The 25,374-nt window shown below is 36.8% G+C and overlaps 1 protein-coding gene across 50 annotated transcripts in view; it reads left to right on the top strand.

The window, feature by feature from the left end:
* LOC136830746 (enolase-phosphatase E1-like) overlaps positions 1-21,392 on the top strand; it is a 104,354-nt gene extending 82,962 nt beyond the window's left edge. For 30 of the 50 annotated variants that reach the window (XM_067090606.1, XM_067090601.1, XM_067090575.1 and 27 more), the window contains 2 exons: positions 8,651-9,815; positions 19,499-21,392. In XM_067090606.1, coding sequence (XP_066946707.1) covers positions 8,651-9,815; positions 19,499-19,803 — 1,470 coding nt within the window. In that variant the 3' untranslated portion in view covers positions 19,804-21,392. Of the gene's footprint in view, positions 1-8,650; positions 9,816-13,701; positions 13,804-14,758; positions 14,861-15,539; positions 15,587-19,498 lie in introns of all 50 variants that reach the window. The other 20 variants (XM_067090569.1, XM_067090584.1, XM_067090590.1 and 17 more) reach the window with 4 other exon arrangements.
* Positions 21,393-25,374: the final 3,982 nt, after the last annotated feature.

The following is a 25,374-nucleotide window of genomic DNA, read 5'->3' as shown; positions in this document are numbered from 1 at the left end:
TGCTGATGATTGTGCTTAGAAGAGTGATGTCACGCCTAGCTGTCGCTTGACTTTCATGAGACGACAGAATTCAGGTTTGTTGTCGTCCGCCTCTGCTCATGATCCCCAGTGCTGTAGCTAACTCTCTGGCAACTTCCCTTAATACATACACTAACGTGAACGTCTGCTTTAATGAAGAATGTCTTTCATTGCACTTACGGGAGAGGGTTTGACAGTTTTTTTATTAGAGCAGAAAATGGGTTTCACGGTGTGTTCAGAACCCGCGAAAGCCAACTCGCTGTCCAATCGATGGCGCCAATATAAGACCAGAGGTCTTCGATCTGGAGGCGTTGGCTTTCCGCTGGAGAAAACTTGACCGTATTACGGGAGTCTGCATCGAGTTGTTACTCGAGATCATGGGCGGAAGGGGGGCCCACAACAAAGACCGTGAGACAGACGCTAGATGGCTTGGAGTTTCAGAGTCCCGCCGAGGGCCCATCCCATGGCCTTTCCCAGAACAGAGGAAGGTGATGTGACGGGCGAGAGGCGAAGTTGGAAAGTGTGCTGGGGGGTCACTTTCTCTCTCTCTTTTTTTTTTTTTAGGGGGTGGGCAGTCATTGTGTCTGACTGACTGACGATGACAGTTCTAAAAAAAAAAATAAAAAAAAAAAAAACAGCCGAGCTTATGATTCCTCTTAAACGCCTTTGAACTACTGAAGTAACAGGACTAAAAATCTCCTAACAGCTTCTTGCCGTAAAGACTAACACGACCTGCTTTGAGAGCTAACCCGTAAACGTCCACTGACCCAATGCAGATAAAGACCTGATTACTCACTAAATCGTAAAAAGAGAGTATTAGTGAAGCAGAGGTACGTATTGACGGCGAAATGTATGTAATTGGCTCGTTTCAAAATCTCATTATTCCACCCACAAAGCAGTATTTGCAGCAATCCCCCCCTCCCCCAATTTAACAAAGAGCTTTCTGCTGTTACTCATCGCAGCTCTAATATGACTTCAGTGACGCCACACAGTTTTTCGAATTTATTTACCCATTGTATGAAGAGGAGGTTTAGGAATCACTAGGTATGCTGATGTATGGCAATGGAGAAGAGATGGATAAGTAACTAAGATTAATGGAGACGGCAGGTAGATGAATACATGAATAACTGAACTTGATTGATTGAACAGCCCTGGCGAGTAGATAAATAAGATTGATTTATAAAGAAAAAGTGAAAACACTTCAGTAATCTCAAAACAAGTACAGACATGTATGGATATATGTTTATGAAAGTTATAGTTAATTTAGACCTTCTGGATCACTAATTGAAGATTTTGGGATAGGGTAAATGACGTTTCTTCTTGAAGAATTTTCCTCTCAAATTTATACGTACAAAACACTTGCGACCTACGCCAAATTTTTCCCACTTTTAAGATACTTTTCCTTGAAATAGGTTAATAATCGTACATTTTATATGATGCACAGTATATAATAAAGTTAGGCATCCATTCATCATGTTTCGAAATATTAGGGAAAAATAATGCCAGGTATTTTAAAAAGTATAGATTGGATATACGTGGAATGAAGTGCTGTTTAGAGTGGTAGAGCATTCGAAAAAGTTTTAATGTTTTCATCCACTGTTATCATGAGACCATGACAAGGAAAAAGACTGTATACAGTAAATTTCATCGAAATTTAGTGAAAAATGCTATTGATCAGCAATCTGGGTATTGAGCTTTATTGTTAGGAAGTGGAAATCACTTATAATCTGGATCAGAGGCAGAGTAGGGGAAGGAAAGTGAATACTGTAAACTTAGTTCACACTTGATAGGCAGGTAGAACAAAGTGGATGAGAATCTTTTATTTGGATATATTGTTTTTAGGAAAGTTAATATTAAGAGGTTAGAGTAGTATGAGAGGCACTAAAATAATCAAAGAAAGGAAGGAAACATCCTGAGCTAGAATAGAAAAGAAAGGTTCACAAGAGATATACAGCAGTGTGATTATGATAGCTTGGGTGTATGATACACTGCCATAAATACATAGACAAGCAGAGAGAGCGAGTGAATTGTATGAGACTAGACAAGGTACCAGCTTCAGGATCTACTGTAGAGGACAGGGTAAAAACAAATGACTGGAGTTGAATCTACAATATGACCAAAGCAATCTGAGAATCTTATGCATATGTCATTTTTCTGGTTGCCAATTGACCCACTGAAACCCAGATCGATGAAGGCATTGACGCTTGAGTTTATTGGTTATCTCTTAAGTATTGCAGAGTGCTTTTAAAATAAACTGTGGTAAGGTCAACAGAAAACCGCCATATGTATCAACTCCGCCTACCTATCATGCAGTGAGGAATGTGTGTGAGTAGATGAAAGGGACCTATGGCTGCTCCTGCCTCCCAGCACACTCTTCTCAAGTTCCCTCGAAGCCAAGGATTTGGCATCCCCCCGAAGTTGTGCCCAAATCATAGATAGACATCAAAAGAAACAGAAAGATTTAAAAGAGGAGAAACGACTGGAGGCAAGGATCCTGGACTGTAGACCTCTCTCGCTCGTTGGTTTGAAGGACTGGACCATTCTCCCACGCCCCCTTGCAAGACAGACGCCAAAGACAGTCAAGGGAGAGCGTGAGCCGATGTGATGTCGAAAAACCTGCGAGTGAGGGGTGGGCTTAGTGAAAAGACGAATGCCCCAGTCACGTCTAACACAAAGAGTGTTTATCTTCGGTAGACTTATTTCTCCAAAACCTAATCCTTCCTTCGAGAGTGGCCAAGTAAGATTAAGTTACTTAGATGAAGCTACACATTTTGGTTCTAAGAAAGAGCCGAACACATTTTCAGAAAGAGCATGGTCAGAACTCTAGTTAAGTGATGAAATGTTTTGCATGACTCATACAGCGTTTTGGATTATTTGTTTCCTCTTTGAAACTAGACGAGTTAATTATACAGAAAGCACACCTAATAGATTTCACGACTCAGTTTGGGATCATCATATATGATCCCACAGCATTTTCCATTCCTTACGTGGCCATCTCTAGCTATTAAAAGTCAGTCACTGTAGTCGAAAGTCTCATCTGGAACGACGGATGTCTGACTTCTAAAAGATCTCTCAAGAAGAATTTAGTAAGTAGTCACTCCTGTGTCACGTCTAAGTCGGTCGCCTTCTGGATTATATCCCATAGGTAAACACTCCTTTGCCTTTATTCTCCCGTTTTGTTTGCAGTGGAGGAAGCAGTTATCAGGATTTAAAGATATTAAACAAGATGAAGAAGTCCTCACGAATGAGACGTGCGGATTCCATGCTATTACATGACTCTGGCACGTCTTACTCTTGAGAAATACCATCCAGAATTTTAAAGGATCATTATATTTCCTTCACGAGCAGGCAGCAAACAAACGGAGACGACTGGCACTGGAGTATTCCATAGTTTTACCTGCACTGTCGACTGGTTCCAGTTACTCGCACCCGAGAGATATTTCCAGCATTAAAGAAAGGACGGGAGATCCTCTTCGTTAATCTGGAAATCTGGATTTTTTTTGTTGTTGTTTCTTTAGGCAATGTACATGATTTTTGATTGCCTAAAGACCATAATATCGAAGTTTATTCTTCTTTTTTTTTAAACAAACTTGACCCTGAAGTTGAGAACATTTTATTTTGAAATCGTTGAGATGAAATGAAAAATAATCTCGACTTGATCCCGATGTAACACGCGGAGGTGATACTAAGAAAGTGCTCCCATGCACATGAATGAAATAACCAGAAGATCTGTATTATTTTTGGTTATACATTTGATTTCTAAACCCTGACTTTCAGAGTGACATCCACTACCGAAATAAGCAGGTTGCTGTCCAAATGTACATAGATTTCCTTATGAAAACTGCATCTAGCTTTCCCCAGGTCAGATAAAAATGACTGTCCGAATTTTAGACGTGGACCACATCACGCGTCCATTCCAGTTCGCTAGATTGTCGGCACACTTGAAAAGATAATGAATATTTAAATGAGAGAAAACTTGATCTCGATTTAATCTCAAGAACAGAAAACTGTCCAATTTTCTTTTTCCTTTTTACCTCCAAGAAATGTTTCTTTGTTTTTCGCCTAACTTAGAAGATTTACTTTAGCTAATTCATAGTGCATTGTTAGCAATTAATTACGCTTTACGACAAAGTAAATGTGTCAGTACTAATCACAGTTTAAGAAACTAAGTAGCAGCTTTTGTATTGACATTAGTGATTAGAATTTATTTGGTTTTCTTCACCTAACAGTTTATAGGTCAGCCGAAAGTATTATTTGTCAATACGGTTGAATTACTTGATACTATTAGCATATGGTTTATTGGAAAACTTGCTGTTTTTTGTTTTTATACATTTCATTGATTTATTTATGAACTAAGTTTGCTGACTGAAACCGTGATAAAGAACGAGGGAGATGTTAGCTTTTAATGTTTAGATTTAGTTAAAATCACTGTTTTTTACCCGATGTGCTCCAAGTAAGTTCATTCATAATTAGGTAAAAAATATAGGTAGATAAATGACTAACTAAACAGATAAAAGATGATAAACATAGACATGCGTCAAGTCTTGAATTTTCAACGATAGTTAAGTGGTTGGAATTATAAATATTGACAGGCATTTTCATTCCTTGAAACATATTTATTCTGGAATCTAAAAATTTCCATATGCATATATATATATATATATATATATATATATATATATATATATATACATATATATATATATATATATATATATATATATATATATATATATATATATATATATATATATATAATGTTCTTGCTTCTTTTTGGATGTTGTCTGGATTTAATTAAATTTACATTTAGTTAATCTGTTCGAAATCGTCATCTCAACCTCTGTTCTTTATCATATTTTGTATCCTCTATTTTATTATGAAAAACTAAAAGCTTTTTAATGTTCAATGTTTCAGTTGATTTGGAATGTAACAATAGATCAGCAATTATGATTTCAGTTTGTTACACTTTTGTTTTGAATATTTGAATTTCTTGCATTTAGTGTTAAGATTTTTTTTTAAGGTCCAGGGTTCATAAGGGTCAGACTTGTGAAATCGTTTATCTTCAATTTGCCTTTACAAAACTATTTGATAACATTTGTACCGATCGTTAATAAAACACACTGACTTTCATGGTAAGTAATTGCAATCTCGCAGTGTGATTTACGGATGTGAATGGAAGCGATAGCTATTGTATGATGTCAATTCTTGATTGGAGTTGTTTCTTTGTAGTCATACATCAAGAAAGCGCTAAATTTCTTTCATTCTAGGTATATAACGAACGTCTATACGGTAATTGTATTATTTCAGATATCCTGTAAAACGTTACAACCTGTTTACATTCATTTATTCCAAAGAACGCTGCCTCCTGTATTACTCAGGTTCATTCTTAGACCAATCGTTTTTATTTGTAAATTCTTCAGATCTCTGATAGATCATTTTCTGTTATTGCTTTGAAAAAAAGACAATTGCATTTGTGAAATGCTTGCATCAGAGTAACAAGCCTTCCAGTTTTCTGCTTTAAAATCCCTTCAGGTTCACTGGATATGTTTTGTTTCAGAAAAACATTTCGCGCAGGAAGTATCAGTGTGATAACCATCTGAAGAAGCTCAGGCGTTTGCTAATGTCATAAAGAAATTAATTTCTCAGGAATATTTAGTTTAAATTGCACATCAATCCTTCGTATTGCTTGTTCAGAAACAAATTGACAAAGTAGCCTGTTCAAACATTAGTTCCATGACGTACAGTATAACTGAATCACGAAAATATGGAACGTGATGAATATATAAATAAAGGCAATGCCTCGAAGGAAAGAGAAACAATGGAGTGCTGCAAGGCCTTTCGACTTATAGTCCTTTACTTAGACTCGAGTAAAGGACTATAAGTCGAAAGGCCTTGCAGTACTCCATTGTTTCTCTTTCCTTCGTGGCATTGCCCTTATTTATGATTTCCATGATATAAGACTTATGCGTTAGATAAGATATAAATGAAAATAAAAGTATTTGTTCTACCTAAGATTTCCGGTGCCTTCAAGTTTAGTGTACAGCTCAAAAAAGAATTTTTTAGTTAATAAAAAAAACGTATTTCTAGCTGTCCAGAAGACATAAATTCGATATAAAAACTTTATAGCTTTTGAACACGTGTTTTGTACTTACATAATTACTGAATTGTGTATGAGTAAGTTCTTTATATAAGTTTTGACAAGTTCTGACCCTTCCGTAACCCTGAAATAACACGATTTTTCACAAGGTGGCTTCGTAGTGATGTTCGTTGCTCGGCGCAAGTTCTTACAGAGCTTAAGTTAACCCTCTTTTCAACTGTATTATGAAGCTGCTTTGTTAGAGTATTGGCTTTGGTCTTATTTATTTTGCAGAGATCTGAACATTATTTTCTGTCATAACTTGGCCCACGTCTTTTATCCCCAGATGAATCTCGTTTTACTTCAAACTGCCTGAACTCACTCAGAGGTTAGATGGAAGTGTTTCCGCGATCTTTCCAGTTTCCATAAAGGTTATCAAAATCAGCGAAGCCTCTGAAAGTCACTAATTTCGTTGATCCATATTTTAGTTTTTTTTCAGTCAGCGAGTTCGCCGTTGTTATTCGGTAACTGTGTATGAAGCGGACATCTTTATACCCTTTGATTTTGTATATTTTTCTCAAACTTACTCTTCGCTATTCTTGATAAAAATCCACTGTTTGTATATTTCACCATATAAGCTTAGTGACGACAGCGAGAGACCTCTGGAAGTTTGTCCAATCTCTTTTTCATAATCAAAATGTAGAAGCGTGTCTGGTTTCATGCTTAGAGGTGTAAATGAAATTGGCCTCATTACTCGGCGATCAGTCCCCTCTTCTGATATGTCAGAGCTTTGTTATTTTTCATAATATCGCTCAATAATATCTACTTCTATTTAAGAGAAGGTTATAGAAAACAGACACCCGACGGTTAGAAATTTATAAAGGCGACAGTGTTGGCGGATGACAAATTTAGCATCAGCTGCACCCGAGAAATGGTGAAAGGAGGGACTTGATAATGACGGCGAATGAGGCTGTATTTCGTGGAATATTTATTCAGTCGGGTGCTCGTGCGCTGAGAGTGAATAAAGATTAAATTGTATGTATATATATATATATATATATATATATATATATATATATATATATATATATATATATATATATATATATATGTGTGTGTGTGTGTGTATGTATATATATATACATAATAATCTTTGCATTATTTGTCAGCAATACTTTTTCTGTTATCGTATTATCTTTTTGGCTTGTCGTGCACTGTGCAGCGCAGTCGGAGAAGGCCCAATTTTACTTTTCATTTGTATGACACGCAAGGCTATTCTGGGTCGACTTTGATGTCCGCAAACCCTAATTCAGTCTCCGATGAGGATGCCTGTGAAAAGCAAGATTAACTATATTCTCTCTTTCTCTCTCTCTCTCTCTCTCTTTCCCTTAAACTGGCATCGCCGTTTTGCGCCAGCTTCGACCCGCTGAAAGGGAAAATAGAATCGAGTGTTTAGTTTCATTGCAAATGTTCTGTTATCTCAGCGGGTTAAAGTTACACGTAAGTACGCAACTTTGCTTCTCCGAAGTTCGGAATGTTCAGTATTTTGACAGGCGCGCGTGTCAGAATAGCAATCTAGTAAACTTACCATGTTTTGAGCCGTTGCTGAATGGTAATTTTATTCCGTAGGACTACGGCCACGTTCGTTTCAGCGAATCTGCTCTGAAGGTGAGAGTGATAGACAGGCATGAGAAACACAAAGCTGTTCTCTGAATGATTTTGAAAGCGACAGAGGACTTCCTTTTTAATCTTTTTTCTTAGGTGCTTTGTTTTTTGAGATTTTTTTTTTATGTAGTTTTCTCCGTGGATGAAATGAATTGTACGTAGGAATCTTGATGTTTGTACATGAAATTGACGGTCGAGCATTTCAGTCTACAAGAATGAGGGACTGTGTATTTAGACTTCAGTACCTTTGCATCGTGTCAAGCGGTTCTCATACGTAGCAGTTCAAGTATTATCATTAATAAGAACGTGGAAAAGTTCTGGAATGTATTTCTACTCCTTCAGGATGATGATGGTCATGAAAGAAAATTCATTTTTACACCCTTGACAGTTATAAATATTTTTGTCCAAAATTTTTCGGTGAATAAAATGCTATTTCAACGAGGTTTTTGTGGAGTACAAATTGACTGAATATATATTTTGTCTTTTGCACATATGAGTATTTTTAAGTGCTGCATGTCGTATTTTTTCACTCGACTAAAAAGCCAGCAAAAGGTTTCGTAGCTTTGTGGAAGCACAACATGAGCTTGACGAAAAACTTCAAGCAGAATGACTTCACAGAAGAAGGAAGATTTTTTTTCCTGCTCTGAATAGATGCTTTACAACAAAGTAAACAGTGAACACCGGAGGTGTTCTAGCGTTTTTATATTTTTTCTCGGGGTTTCTGCATATTTTGCACTAGATTTTAGGTAAGGACTGACTGTTTCCGTAGCATCTGTAGTATCTGTCATTTTGCTCCTTTGCTGCTTGTTGACAGTAGGTAGTGGGAATCGTCACGTCACAGGTAAGCGGCCAGATGTGCCTTGACTTATTCTAACTCTAGTTACCCCACAGCCCCTGACTGATGGTACCTCTGAGGAAAGTGATGAGAAGAAAGAGCGAAGGAAGAAGAAGAAGTCCAAGGAGCGTGAGCTCCCTGAGACTCCCGCCATCGAGTCTTCTACTACAGCTGCCTTAGCGTCAACCCCCGCTCCTACATCTGAACTTTCTACCTCAGAGGTAGAGTCTGCTGCCAAGGAAGCTTCCTCCATCACTGAGGACATGGATGAGAAGGAACTGAAGAAGCTAGAAAAGAAGAAGAGGAAGGCTGAACGGGAGGCTGCCGCAAAGGCTGCCATGGAGGCTGAGTTAGCCGCCCTTGCTGCCGCTGAAGCAGAACTAGCTCGCCTGGAGGCTGAGAGCAGCAATCTCAAGACAGATTCTCCTGCCCCTGCACCTGTAGAAGTTCCTGCTAAGGTTGAAGTTCCATCTCCAGCTCCTGCCGCTGCTGAGGAGCCTACTCCTTCTCCAGCTCCAGCTCCAGCTCCTGCCGAGCCTGCTACTGAGGTGAAAAGTGAGTCCGCTGCTGACAAATGTGAGTCATCGACCGAGGTTGTGTGTGAGGGTGTGAGTGTGACGCCTGAATCCCTGGGTGAGCTCCCTCCCTCTGAATCCCCTTTACAGGTTCCCCCACAGGATGAGCAGATTCCGGTAGAAGTCGAAGAACCCCCTAAAACTAAGGAGGAGCCTCATGTGGAGATTCCAGAGGAGGTGCCTCAAGTGGAATCCCAGACTGAGGTACCTCAGGTTGAATCCCAGCCTGAGGTACTTAAAGAGGAATTCCAGGCTGAGATACCTCAGGTGGAACCCCACACTGAGGAGCCTCCAAAAGAACCTCTGGTTGAGGATGTCCAGTTGGAGACTGCTCCTGAGGAAGCTAAAGAAGAGCAACCTCAAGCAGAACCCCAGGTGGAACAACCCCAGCCGGAACTCCAAGTGGAGTGCCATGTTGACGAAATCCAGGGAGATACCCGCTATATCACTACTTACGTAGAGCAACAAGCGGAGCCCCAGGTGGATGAGCCAAGCGTGGCACCTCAAGTGGAGGAGGTTCCACCAGCTATTGTAGATGATGGAGCTGTTGTGGAGGAGAATGTTAAGGAGCCTGAGTGTGAAGTACCTGCTGGTGGAGATTTTTGGTCGCAAATGGCTCCTGCTGATGGTAGCGCCGATAACTTAGGTTAGTTGGCACATCAAGAAGTCTTCCAGCTCCTGCAGCAAAGTTCTACGATCGTCATCTCTCTTCTCTCTCTACGTCTTCTCATCCTTTATGATAAATTTCTCTCTCTCTCCTTCTTGCCCTCCCTCGAATTTTCTCCTTTCCCATGAAACATAAGGACGCCTCACAAACTTTAATGTTTACAGGATATAGATGATGCAAATAAGTTTTCTCTCTATGCGCAATCTCTTAAATGCTAATCACATTTAGTGAGGAGTCCTATGTTGGAAGCAAATGGCCTATGAAAAATCTTTGACAAGATTCAATTCTTGTGTAAAAATTTTTCACAAAATGACCACGACTGCATGCTTTTTCTATTAGACGAACGTTACCTGAAAATATTTGGAAAGAACTGGTTGTCACAATGTGGAACTGCCTTGTTAGGTAAAGGAAGACTCTTAAGGGAATGACTTTTAATGTGTGGCCAACTTTCCATATGAGATAACCATTTTCTTTCCAGATGATGACTAGATAAAGACTCACAGAAATTATACTTATCTTGGGACAAACTGAGAAAAACAGTACCGAATGCAATAAGATAGAATAGTTTGTAGTGTTAAGAGGACGTTTTCAGGTTTGTCAGTAGATTCAGGAATTGTGTTTCTTCTGTTTTGCTTTATATACTTATACTGACTTGATTGTGAAAAGGGGACTTTTAGCTACGTACCAAAAGAACGCAGACGTGTGCTTCGAATTTCTTAAAAGAGAACCAAATCGACTTTAAACCTGAAATTTTAATGGATAAGGTCTTGACAGACATTAAAACCATTATATATACTCATAAGCAGTAGTTATTCAGTTTTCAGAGTTTCTAGATATCGCAAAGGTACAGTTTACGTAGTGCATGCTTGTATCAGATGAGTAGTGGCAAGCATGAATTTGATGGTTGTAGCCGCATGATTCTTGTTGAAAACTTGTGAAAAGAAGTCTCTGGGGAACGTTGCACCTAATCCAGTGGATTTAAAAAAAATATTGTATGATTAGAAACCACTCTGTATTACCTTAGCTGCCGCAGTAAACTGTACGCAAACAGCTAAAAACGCGAGCTTCCTTCAGAAATTATTTGTGTGGCTAGAAACTTTGATCTTGCCTTAGTAATAATCTGTATTTTCTCTCGTTTTAGTTTGGAAATGAGAATGGGAATTCTCTTGGAATAATCCTTCTAAACAGAACAGAGGGTGACGCCGATGTCGTAGTTCAATGATTTCTGTGTTAAGTGTACCCTTCACGTGAATTATAGAAGTGTTATGACTCCAGTTTCCGATGAGACAAGTTATAAATACTCGTAGAACAGTTGAAAAAAAAAATCTCCTTTTTTTGCTCTTTCCTCCCACTTTCTCTCTCTCTGAGTTTGGGAAAGTGATAAGTATAGTTGACGAGGAGGGAAGGTCTTAAGTCCCTTATGGAAAATTGAGGTTTCCGTCCTGTAAATATGCATGGCTTGCCCTAGATTGATTAGTGCTTTTCTCGACAGTTCCTGCTTCAGTCGCATCACAGTTATGGCTTTAACTACAAAGAAATAAAGAGAAACATGGAATGGATGTGTCAGTTTGCCTTTACATATTTCGTTGTAAAGGTTTAATTTTGATATTTTTTGTCATTGATATGCCTTATAATTCTATTTTGCATAGGAAAAGGTATGAAACAAGGTCTTTATGGTTTATTACGTTACCTGGAGATTTTGTTTAACTTACTGCTGTCCAATTCACTCTTCGTATATCGAAATGAAATTGTGTCCTGCAATTTTTTTTTACTGTACTAGAAAGATGTAATATGACCAACCTCAAATTCACTTTCTTGCCACATTCCATGGAAGTTACTGCGGCTATTTCTGGGTTTTGTATAACACCTTGACTGAAGCAAGAACTCGCTATTTACCATCTTTTCACCTTACTGCATGCGTATTTGCTTTTTATTTATAAAATTAAGTCTTCATTTTTATGTTTAGTTTCTTATGAGGCCATAGTTTAAGCTTGCAGACAGTGCTCAGTGTTGCCGCAACTCCCCATCTGTGAGATCGCAAAGGGCTGTTCGAGAATTCGGAGGAAAATGTCACTTAGATCATCAGAGTGCAAATGTCACTCCTAAAGAATCGTTTAGATCTTTTTAACTTCCTCTGTGGTCTCGAACACAGTACAGGCTGCCAAAATTAAACTACAGTATGTTAGTTTAACTGGGTTTTGTGGCATACTGCCATGTCAGTAGGACAGCAGAACTGCACTTTTTTTCTTTGGCACTGGCTCTGACAATACAAGATAATACAGCAGAGGTTAACTGGTTGATCAAATGCTATCGGAGTCATTCTAAGCCGTTTGCCTTGCCTGTAAGGCCACATGATAAAGATGGCGAACTGCTAATGCTAGAAAAATTTTTGATAGTCAATCATGAAGGTCATTAACAAGTTTCTCAATCTTTGGTAAAATTGTTAAAAAAAATTCATAGGTTGTTAACCTGTAGGCAGCAACTGCAAGATTCGACTATCCATTTTTATGAGATAATTTAAATTGCCGTTATTAGCAATCTTGACTGGGATTTAAAAGATTATATATTAATATGAAAATTACATTCGCATGCTGCAGTATCCTTGGACCACAGATAACTGCATTAAAGCTCGGTAGTACAGTATTCTTCCTGCAGCTTTCAGAGCGCGATATGTGTGTATGTATATGTGTGTATATATATATATATATATATATATATATATATATATATATATATATATATATATATATATATATATATATATATATAAGAATGACTACCTCTCGAAATTACAGCATTGTTTTGCGTGGCACGAGGCCTGGAAGGTTATACAAGTTACCCATACTAAGGTTGTTCAATACAGTTTTCTATTACGAATTCAGCATTGTAAGAAAACGGGAAATTAAATGCGTAACTACGTTTGGTGCCGTAACTTGTCTTGTACAGTACAAACGTTGAAAGCGGATTTCATTGGCTTTGTTTCATTATATTTTGGTTAGCTACCACACGAATTAGTGAACGCAAGCCGTTCTGCAGTGCTCCCTAACATGAACTTAAAAATAGCATTGTCCGTTTTCCTTTCCATTCGAGTAAAGGAAAACGCAATTTACCTCGAAGAGTCAGCGCTAACCAAAAAGAGAGTAATGCTGTCTTAAAGGTTATGCTGCAGATATATCTCCAAACTATTTTCAGTAGAAGGTTTAATCTGCTCTAGCTATGTGGACTCTTGATAACTAGGCCCAATGAGCATATAGGATTTAAATTAAGCCACACTGTAGTAAGAACTGGTATTTAAACGGTAAGGAGTGCTACACTTGAGGTAATTTTAGGAAGGTTCTCTGTGAATTCCAAGAACTGACCCATTCTAATTGTATATAAATATACATTATTATTATATACATTATATATATAAATATATATATATTATATATACATATATTATATACATATATATATTATATATAGATATATATAGTTTGTATGTATACTGTACACATATAAACAAACACATTAATGCATATGTGTTCAACTGTGATAAAAAGTATCAGTATCGATTACACAGGAAAACACAAATTAATTAAAGGTTTTGATATAATATATTAATTAAACGTTTTTATATATAATAATAATTATTTCCATTACTAATCAGAAGAGAGATCGTATACTGAAGCAGAATTAAACGTTTTTATATATAATAATAATTATTTCCATTACTAATCAGAAGAGAGATCGTATACTGAAGCAGAACTGACTTTTGATTCCAAGAAACTGTTTTAATAAGGTAAAATTTTCATGATAAATAAGAAAACGTACCATTGCGCATATAGAATCTGACTGTCTCTAAACAACGTTGTGTACATTGAAGGGCCAAATGGAGACACACAGGAAAATGAAAGCGACCACTATGTTTCGACTGTTACAGTACAGTCCAGTACCTGGTGGAACATGCCAAACGCACACAACTCAGGTATTTATATACCGTCAACTTACAGAGGGTGGTAAGCATGACACTAATCCCGGGGCACGTTTAAAAAGACTCTGTCAGGTGGGTTATGTGGGAGAATATTCTTCCGTATGTTCTGAAAACTCTATTCATTGTTTTGTTGATGATTACAGGTTCTCTTCTTATATCTCCTGCATAAAGATGTGCTCGTGATAAGTAAAGTGACGCATTTAAGCTGATGCGACGGCCCGAATTCCCATTATGAATTTAAATCAAGGGTCTGTGTAGATCACATCTCAAAGACCATAATTTGATATCATCCCACCCAAAAAATTTTCAGGTCTTCCATAGCTTTTTCCATCATTGATAATTTAAACATTTTTTGGGATGCAGCACAGAACTGACAGTTTGAAATGACCTGCAAAATTCTGTCTTTGACACTTGTTTTTTATCTAATAGCCAAAATATTTTTTTTTATAAACGGGACCACCATGGTAGATTTTATAAATATTTTCGAATTGGCATTTTTCCAAGTAATTTCTGCGGATATATACAAAGAAACGCAAGAGATTTAAACCTCTTTACGAATTTTATTGTTTTCTATTGGAACCATGGCCAGTGACCCATTGATATCCAACTTTTTTTTTTTCTTGGGATTCCTTGGTCCCTCCCTATATATATATATACGTATATATACATATGTATATAATATATACGTATATATACATATGAAAATAATTCCTCGCCATAAAACAAAAACAAAAAAAAAAAAAACATATACTCGAGCACATTGATATGGGTTCTTTGAATGCACAAGATCCAGCTGACAGACTCAGTGTGGCAAACCTTTCCGTTTACTTGCCTTCCCTTGAGTGTGTGAGCTGTTCAAAGTACAGTAATGCTTACACCCTGTCCCACAAAATGAGAGGTAAAGGTCCATTTTCTAAGGGGAACTCCGTTTTCGTTCACCCTCCTGTAGCTGGAGAGCCTAGCAAAGCCGCAAAGAAATTGCAATCTGCTACCAACAAGATTATGGCCGTTGGGGCATTTTTACGCAATGTAACTCAGAAGAAGTCTCCAGGTATGTTTTTAAATACCCCCATGAATGCAGATTGTAAAATAATGATACACAGTGACACTTCTTTTTTTTTTTTTTCTTTGTATCCATCTTAATCATTCCTCGAGCGTTTAACAGCCACAATTGACACGTGATTACAAAAGAGACTACCAAACATTTCCTGATCCCTGGTAGTGTTGCGGTAGCATGGGAGTTGCTGCTGCTACCCCCTGTCCACAGAGGTTGCTGCTACTCACCAGACGCTTGATTTTCTTGGGTTGAATCTAATCAAAAAAGGACTTGAGACTCCACTTTTACTTACACTGAGTTTCCAGTAAACTTTATCCAGGGAATTTCTCTGCCGGTAAGGTTAGGCCTTCACAGCATTAGGGAATGCAATGAAGAAGCTATATTAAATAAAAAATAGGAATATCTTCTTTTTCTCAGGCGGTATGAGGTGATAGGTCATGAAAAAAAAAAATGTTAGGATATTTTACCTATGATCTGATATAATGTAACTTGGTTGAATGCCAGCCACATCATTTATAAATGTCAAGATGTCTATATAAGCAAAGTTATCTTTTGGGGGATGGGGGTGGGGGTGATGTAAATATGCAATGTGATGTTATGAAGATTAAAAAAAAAGACTTTTCTTCTAGTCCAGACTGCATGCTTTAGCTTTATTTTGTTGCTTTTGTTTTAGCCGAGTAGAAGCAGTAGCTAGTCCATCATTCTCCGGATCTCATGCGGGTATGTATACATGGCCTCCTATTCTGCATTGTTCCTATTGATATGTATATATATGTATATCACAGCTGCTAATTAAATCTTAACTTGCTGATAAGATCTTAAGTGCTGTCGGTTGGTAATCTTTCGATGACATAACTATAATATGTAAGAAAAAATTAAGTTTTCGTTTAAAAGTGTGGTATGTGAAACAATCCTTCAGTAAACTAATATTTAGTCGTGAAGCATACTACTATAAATTCCCTTTTAAGAGGAAATTTTTTTCCTTAACACCGATTTACAATAACTACTGCCTAATCTTTTGTGTCAAGTAACAGTTTTCATTGATTCGCTCTAAAGACATTAAAGAGTTTTGTATTATCAGCAGTTTACCGATCTGATCTGGAGAGAGGTTTCAGCAGGTGATAATTTCTACTGTAAACAGTGAAAGAGATTGGACTCCAATATTTTAAATCCAAGTGCTGGATTTAAAAGATGTAGATAAGCTCCAAATTGCACTCCTGTTTCTGTCCAGATGAGATGTACGATAATGTACACCCTTTTGACCCATAAGAATCCCCTTTTTAAAGTGTTTCAGTCTGGTGAGGGGTTACGTACTTCTGACGATTTGCAGTAACAAAAAGACATTTGTAGGTTTAATCAAAATGTGATGTTGTGTGTCATTCCTTGGTGAACGTTTGAATAAAATTTCAAACTTTTTTTTTTTTTTGTTACTGGAAAGGAAATGGGTACAGTAACTCCTACATAATCTGACTCATTACCACTGACTCCTTCTGTTTGCTTTACTTCCCCAACTGGAAACTAGCTTTTCTTCCTACTCACTTCTGTTAATAATTGGAAGCTCGCCTGTACTACATATGTCACTGATTCTACTACAGATTGTAAGACACGCTTGGGTTCCGTCAACATAGGCAATGTTCAAAACTTTCTTGAGGAATAGTGAGACCTTATTTCATGTGATCGGACATTATTTCTGATTTGTCTTTAACAAAATGTTTGGACGAAGACAACTCATCAGTATCCACTATCTTTTCTGAACTTCCTTTCAGTTTCACCAGTTTGTCAAATTGTCGATTATTGTTCAAAGTAGAACTTAGATGAAATGTTTATAGTTTTTCTCATCTAATTGCATATGAAACAGTAGATGTAATTATGATGCATAATCAGCACTTCTTCTAGTGGCCCTATTCGCAAATAGAGGTTTTATATTTGTTTCACTTTCATATTCCCATCAGAATTCCTGACTGTTCATCCAGCCAAATCCACCTCCACTCAGTATTACCCATGGCTACGATCCTCTCATTGACGTGAAAATATTATCCTATTTCCCAAAATTATTATTTTATTTTCTTACCAAGACATCGTCATGCGAAAGAAGACCAACTCCCCGCCGTGTATAAGACTGTTGTGAGTGAAGGAACGCCTGAGGTAGGTGAATCTGGCACCTTAGGGCCACCTTACTTAATGAAAGTGCCACGTCACCGTAGGTAAATGCCGAAATTGTTGAGGCTGTCAAGACAATTCTAATGTATCAGGGTACTGTGGGTTTCAGTTCCATGTTAGAGTCATCATTATTTTTATTCTAATTGAAGTGGGACATATAGATTTTAACAAGTTAAGGCGATGATTTGGGTATCTCGTTTATTTCAGGGTTTAATCTTACTGCCAATTGTCACTGTACAAGTCGATCGTTGTTGCTTAAAAAAAAAAAAAAAAAAAAGTAGCCTTATTTATCTCTAGTTCGTTCTTAAGCCAAGTTAGGGATCACAGTGCCCTTCTAAGAAAAACTATAGATAACTTATATGGGCACACGTGAAATACCAGACAAGAAAAATATAAAAAATGAAATATGAAATTGAGTTATACACTATTTAGGAGCACTGAAAGCGAATAGGAAGCCTCGGTCGTGATTTGTTCATATTATTACACATTTTTTACCAGGGAAATATTAAAAAAAAAATAGGTGCTGATGGAGTGCTTTGTTCTTGTCGCCTTTGTGTCGTTCCTTGCAAATAAATTATTGTATTCCAGTTGTAAATAAAAAGAAAATTGTGATAATTTCAAGGCTGCGAAGCGTTTAGATATTGCATTGATTACAGTGGTCTTATTGTTTTGTTCATATATAATTATCTACTTATCATTATCTCTAACAGTTAGTGTATTTATTTTTTGTCTTTTCTTAACGATATCGTCATTTATCTATGTTTTTTTCTCCTTTTCTTACCGATATCATCATTTATCCTTGTATTTATATGAATAGTTTCAGTGTAATGTATTATTTATGCAATTTTCTTATTTAAAAGATGAACGTTGCAGGATCTCGTCCTCGTCCGAAGATGATTAAGTTTTTCTAGACCTTCATATCACTTCGTATCAAGATTATATAAAATTATTTATCTGTTTATTTGTCACGTGATCACTCATTTGGAACCATCGCCGGCTTATGCTCACAGGGCGCTCAACAGAAAAAATATATATGAGTCCTATCGCATGAGACAATCATACTTTCCCAGAACATGAAAGGTTAAATTAGTGATAATATAATCTTGGAAAAAACTTTGAATTCGGAGAAAGAGAAAGAGAATAGACTTAGAATATATATATATATATATATATATATATATATATATATATATATATATATATATATATATATATATAGAGAGAGAGAGAGAGAGAGAGAGAGAGAGAGAGAGAGAGAGAGAGAGAGAGAGAGAGAGAGAGAGAGTGCCTGAAATATTTCTTAATCATTGTCGTAAATGATTACTGATGTCAAGCTTGTGTACAGAAGGGCAATAATGTTAGCCTCGAGGCGGCGAATAATGTTAACTTTGAAGGGGTTGGTATGAGCTGAAAGACAAACCGATTATTTTAGCTTTAAGTATCAGAGTTCAAAGATTCAGATGGTAAAATATAACCACCATAAACTTAAGGGGAACATGCCTTTATTGGCCCTCTTGGAGGTCCTATTAATGATTAGGCAGCTCGGCACTTTAGCCTTTATGAAAGCCACTCGAAGTCAGTACCAATACAGTCTTTGTAAAAACAAAACATTACGAGATATGAAATGAAAACCTAAACATTCATCTAAACTGTCATCTGGTTGTGAATAAATTAAATTAGATTCATTTTTTCATAGTTTTCATTATACAATGTGATGAATTGCATATCTTTTGTTTTGTTTACAAGTTTTCGAAGATCGGTATTCACAGTTACAACCACCGTTGTACGTCAGATATTAGGAATCTCTTGTGAATATTAAGAAAAGGAACACAAAGTCGACAATGAACAGAGCAATCGTGTGAGGTGAAATTGGTTTAAACTGGAGAATCACTTCAGTAGAAGGATCACTCGGCAAACCACAATACGCGCACACTAACGACATACTGTACACGAAGACCTTACGAAGAATTAGTGACTCAGACTCTTCTGTACTCGGGTGGCTGACTGCCGTATAAGAAGAGTTTTGTGTCAGTTCGTTCAAGTAAGGTCTGCAGACGAGTGACCTTGCACACTTACCTTCCCACAACCTACCCAGTCATACTAACCAATATGCAGTATATATGTATATATATATATATATGTATGATATGTATGTATGTATATATTATGTATTATTATAATATATATATATATACATATATATATATATATATATATATATATATATATATATACATACTGTATATATATATATATATATATATATATATATATATATATATATATATATATATATATATATATATATATATATATATAAACAAACACCTATGCAAGCCTTGACTTTTTTTTTTTTTTTTTAAGTCTTCTCCCCTTATTCCCTCTTATTTTCTTTTGACCTTTGCTGCATGGTCTTTCCCCCTTTTCTCTTTCCCCCTTCCGAATATACGACTAGGTTGCGCGCTTTTCTAGGAACAGAAGCCGATGCCGTCGCCGAGGACCTGCCAACTACCACCGATGCTGCAGCCGCCCCCGACACCGAAGAAGCCCTTGGCGAAGAGGAACCACAACAGGAGGGACCTAGACCTACTACTACTACTACTGCTACATCTGACGAAGCGGAGGGCACCATCATCGACGCTACCACCACTTCCGCTTCTGCTGCTACCACTGATGCTGCTGCCGCTGCCGCCGCCGCCGCCGCCGCTGCTGCTGCTGCTGCTACTATTGCTGCTAACGCCGCTGTCGCAAACAGGTCCGAAGATCTGCTGGAATAAAAAGCAGCATTTTTCTCTCTTTTTTCGTACGCGGCCATATTCTTTCGATTCAAAATGCCGAATCAGACAACATTGAACCCTCCTGTCTTTGTTGTCGTTAAGTTCATCAAATCAAACTTGGATTCATTATATATTTCATGATGCTAACAAGAGAAGCTTTGAATGTTATTTTGTTTTTATTGTTCATAAATGCATTCAGTACTGTGCTTTGTAAATACGGTTATTATTTTTTTTTTCGAAACACGCACACACACACACTTAAAAGAGATTCTATTCTATACCAACGTCTTCGAAACCTGGTATTTGTCGTTATGCAGTCTTAGTCTCTCTAACGCGCATTTGTTTGTTAGCAATATGCACACTGCTAATACAACATGGATTCACATGCCTAATTTCGCTGATATGATTTGCCTCGGTTTTCAATCGAAATTCTTGATGTTGCTGTAAAAAAAAAAAAAAATTCGAACGCTGTGATGTCGCGGCTCTAAACACCTTATGATTTGCAATGTTAAAATGTTGATTGTAGTCATTTTATGTTGTTAGTCTGATAGTTAGTCAGTGAAAAATGTATATCCAAGAAGAAAATGAAAAACGATTATGTGTCAAGTTAATATGAATGACTTGTGGAAAAAAAAAAAGAACAAGTCTTCAGCAATGAGTAATCTTTAGTTCCTAAAAGATCAGGCCTAAGAGACAAAGGCAAAATTGATTAGATAATTTACATGTATAAGATTATATATATTTATGTTCGTACGTAGTCTTTTCTCTCTGTTCATTTCTTAAAAAGTAAAAGAAACTTGGTTGTGTCATCACTCTATACCACCTGAAACCCGAATTTCTGACCCGAAGCATCTTTTAAAAAGCAAAAAAAGCTTCAGAAAAGTCCTCTCGCTTTCTCCTGTCAGTCATGACATCCCAGAATAAATAATGTGGAAGACGCTTCGAGTAGCAGCTATTCCGGTTTCAGGCATGTGAACGTTTTATTTTTTTCTCTTTGTTCGTATTGATAAGTTTTTTGTAAAAGTGCTGTGTGGTGTGCGCGTGCGCGAGTGCGCAGTGACAACGCTTTCATGTCTAGTTTGTAAACACGACTTGAGATCCCCCTTGAAGCCCAGCTGTCGGGGAAAATAGCCTTTTGGGATGCTGAATATAAATAGCCGTATCCATCCAGAACTAATCTAGTCATTGTAGAACTGTCACGCAAGGAAGGTTTTTCCATAATCCTCTTGGGAAAACATCTCCCCCAGCCAGCGAGCGATGATGGCGATTGTAACTGTGCACAAGTGAATTTCATTTTCTTTGGGATTACTTTCTAGGTTTACATAGTCTTCTGTATAAATAAAAAAGGAAAGGGCTGGTATTAATGAGTAGGATCAAATCAGTAGAATCCAAATAAATCATTGTTTCATAGGATGTCTCATAGAGAATGTGACCAGATCACTTTGAGGACTTTTTTTTTTTTTGTCGAGATGAGTTTCATCTCCATTTTATTTTCTTGTCTTATTTCATTATCTTCTTCTTTCCCCAAAAAATAAAAACCCGGCAGTGATGTCTTGTCTACAATAAAGATGTTAAACATACAAAAGTGATTATGGTTTTTTATTTTTATTTTCACCCCAATCACGTCAGTCTTTATTTCTGTAATCTTTGTTTATATGTTGTATATTATAGTATCTGATTCTAATCCTGGAATGAGTTTGATTAGGAAAAGATTAAAAAGACCAATGAAAACAATGTCTGTATTCAATATCTTAATTGCTAATACAAATCCTACTTTTCTCATTGCATGCAGACCTGGAAAATATAAACTATTTAAGACTGAATCAAATGTCAGGTAAGTGGATTTGTCGTTGGTAACAGATTTTCTCACATTCAAGGAAAAGATCTTTATTTGATTCTCAAAGTGTCTCAGTATATATGCCACAATTCTGTGTGGTTTTCTTACAATATATTCAGTCTCTCAGTATATATACCACAATTCTAATTCTATATAGTTTTCTTCAAATATAACTATTGATTTATACACTTTAGAGTATACTCCATATTTTTCTTCACCAGTTAATTCTATTCAGGTACTTTGAGAACTAAGATTAAAAATTTTACTGCCAAAAATGCTGCTAAAAAAGATTGTGGTCTGCGATGTCACGGGACCCTGTTAACACTCAAGGAATTGACTATTTATCACTAATTAGAAACAAAGATAACTTAAGGAAATATTATGTGACGTGTGACAAAAGAGAAATTACCACAGATTCATCAACACACTGAAATGATCCCCAGTTTGTATCAGAATGCCCCAGAACATTCCCGAGTTGTTAGCATTTGGAACAAGATGTGAACTTTTTTTCGAGTTCCATTTGTAATACTAGGGGGAAGTATTTCGTAACTTTCCCTACTCCGGTTCCTCTCTTCAAAGTAGTTAATTATTTTGATACACCTGAGTAGCTCCAAGAAAACCGTAGTTAATACAAGACTGTCTTTCTAGTCTAGTAGACGGAGTTAGTAGGTTTAATACACATTTCTGTTGACACTCTCTGTTACTGTTGTCCACAGCACTGCCCTAAAATGGCAGACTGCAGTAGCTGCAAAAATACAGAACTGAGAAAAATGGTAGATACGCCCTTACCTTACTACTGAATTTGCAGGTACTGCAAATGGGACCCCCTAAATACTCGTGAAGAGCACTGAAGAATCATTCTGAAACTGCAGTAACTTGTGTATAAGTGTTTCACGAGCCCAATAGGTGGCATATCTCAATTTCGAAAATTCTGCAGATACTGCAGTTTTCCATTTTAGGGCAGAGCAGTGTTCCGGTAACAGCGAACTCCTGACATGACTTTTGTGAGATTAACAATCTTCGCCATAGTTAATGTAGCTATACGTTATCATTACCATATCAGGCTAAATAGAATAAAGCAGTGTTGGTGTTTTTCTTGACAGAGTGCGAAAACAGATCTTCATTACTTGCTTTTACAGAATCGGTCTGTATGATGTATTTACTTTGTATTTTCACAAAGACAAAATGTCTAAAAATGGTGACTTGAGATGTTTGTGCATTTTATCACGGCAGTGTTTTGATCATTCGATTAGTTGCTTCTTGTTACAGTCTAAATACATATATACATGAGATCACAGAAACACTAGCGTTCCTGACATTAACACCTAAACACTGATAAAAACGTGCCTACTAGTGCTTATGTATACATGCACTCGTATATGTAATATATGTGTATGTGTATGTATATGTATGTATATATATATATATATATATATATATATATATATATATATATACATACATACATACATACATACATACATACATACATACATATATATAGGCAAATGCCGCGAAGGAAAAGTGAATCATCGGAGTGTTTCCTAGGCCTTTCGACACACGGCCCTTTACTGTCAGACTGATGAAAAATACAAAAAGGGTACAAGATAGGTCATATAATTGACAGATGACATACAGATATCCCTGAGGATAGGGGTTATAAGGAACAGATGCACCTGGATCCAACGCAGTTGAAGAATTAGTGGACCTTCCAAAACAAAGGATATCTGTATATCATCTGTCAATTATACGAGCTCTCTTGTACCCTTACTTTTATATTTTTCATCAGTCTGTTAGTAAAAGGACCGTGTGTCGAAAGGCCTAGCAACCACTCCGTTGTTTCACTTTTCCTTCGTAGCGTTTGCCTTTATTTATTTACACATTCATCACGTTCCGTGTCTTCGTGAATCAGTTATATATATATATATATATATATATATATATATATATATATATATATATATATATATATATATATATATATATATATATATACAGTATATATGTGTATATATATAATGTATAGAGTTACATACCTTTTAATTAAATGGTCTGAAAGAGACAGTAGATATTTATTTTGTAAGAAGGTCATATATGTCAGCTGAATTTCCCATAATGGGAGTACAAACAAATTTGGTATAATATAGGATGGGGGGCGGGGGGGGGGCGCCGGTCGATTCTCCTAATGGAATGATAGGCTGAAATGAGGGAGTGGATTAGGAATAATCCTGATGTCATTTCGAAAGTCGTTCCCAGGTGGCCGATCAGGAGTAATCTTAATTAATGAGCGACTTAATTAGATTGGTCCTATTAGCGTACTTTCGTCATTTCTCCCATTTACAAAGATTCGTGGAAACGACGTTGAAATGAGTTGCTGGCAAAAGCTTGCAAGATATTTTCTGCAAGCAAAGACTAGCCAGTTGCTAAATTCTGTAGCGAGGCGAAAAAGCAAAAATTTTTTCCAGTTGTTTAGTTCAGTAATCTGTGCGATTGGGTCAAGACTGCATTACTTTATATGCAGGGGATTGTGAATTCAAATGCGTTTTTATTATTATTATTATTATTATTATTATTATTATTATTATTATTATTATTATTATTATTATTATTATTATCTTGGAAAGTTCCTTTTCAATATATCTCGTTCACGCGGCACGCGGTATATAGTTACGTTCTAATAGACCCCGAGTAAGTCATATTATGGCAGTTAATGCCTTACATCGCACATGTTTAAAACTAGTGTAATTTATTTTTCAATGTAAATAGAGGGTTCATCCAAAGTTAATAACATCCAAAAGTGTGTTGTATAAAAAGATTGACAGACTTCGATTCGTTCAGCGTGTAATGGACTGAGGAAGGAAGAGCTATGTCCCTGTTAAATAGTGTCGTAAAGGTGTTCGCTTGTTTGCAGATCGCGCGAGAGTTTATGGTTTTTCAGTTCATTCCCGATATGGTCACCGGGACGGACTGGCTCAGGTTGTCCTTTTTCCGCGGTGTGGTTGAATTTATAAGTGTGGCCGAATTTTCTTTTGAATTGATGATACTTGAGGCATCGAGTAGGGTACGGGAAGAATTATAAAGATTTTGTTATCGAAGTGGCGACCGCTATATCGTGGCAGGCCATATCTCCAGGTAGGGAAATACGTTCTGTTGTAGAAGCAACTGACTGCTTCATCACTGAAACTGGATTAAACGGTAATGAATGATGTAATCTTAGCTACGTGTTTAATTTGCTGTACTTATTTGCTTTACGGTAACAATATCATATTTTTCTTTTGCCTTTAGGTTAAGGTAGGTGTGATCACGAGTTTTGGACCAGTGACTGTTCAGTAAGTAGTACATTAATTATTAGTTCGATAGTTCCGTATGTTACCGTGTAGGGGAACAAATTTACATTAATTTGCGTCAGTGCAACCAGCTCGTGACGACTGCAAATTGATGCTTAGGCTAATTCATTATTTGGTCATCCCTTCCCGAAAATTACTGCCTACTAAATTGGTTTCTTGCGTTATTGATAGTCACATGGGTAAACCGTCGTGATATATGTTATGTGTTTTCTTAATTTTTGTTAAGCACTAACCAAACTAAAGCAGACTTGGGGAAACTGCAGTAGGTCCCGTGAGGGAATATTTGCATTTGACAATGATTTTAGTAAGTCATAATCTCGAAAAAGGAGTAATTTTACATTAGGCGCCGTATTTTCCATGAAGTCGTATGTTAGGGTTAAATTGATC

This window comes from Macrobrachium rosenbergii, chromosome 47, assembly GCF_040412425.1.
Source record: "Macrobrachium rosenbergii isolate ZJJX-2024 chromosome 47, ASM4041242v1, whole genome shotgun sequence".
In the NCBI taxonomy this organism is placed as follows: Eukaryota; Metazoa; Arthropoda; class Malacostraca; order Decapoda; family Palaemonidae; genus Macrobrachium; species Macrobrachium rosenbergii.
This window is presented reverse-complemented; position numbering and strand designations above follow the sequence as displayed.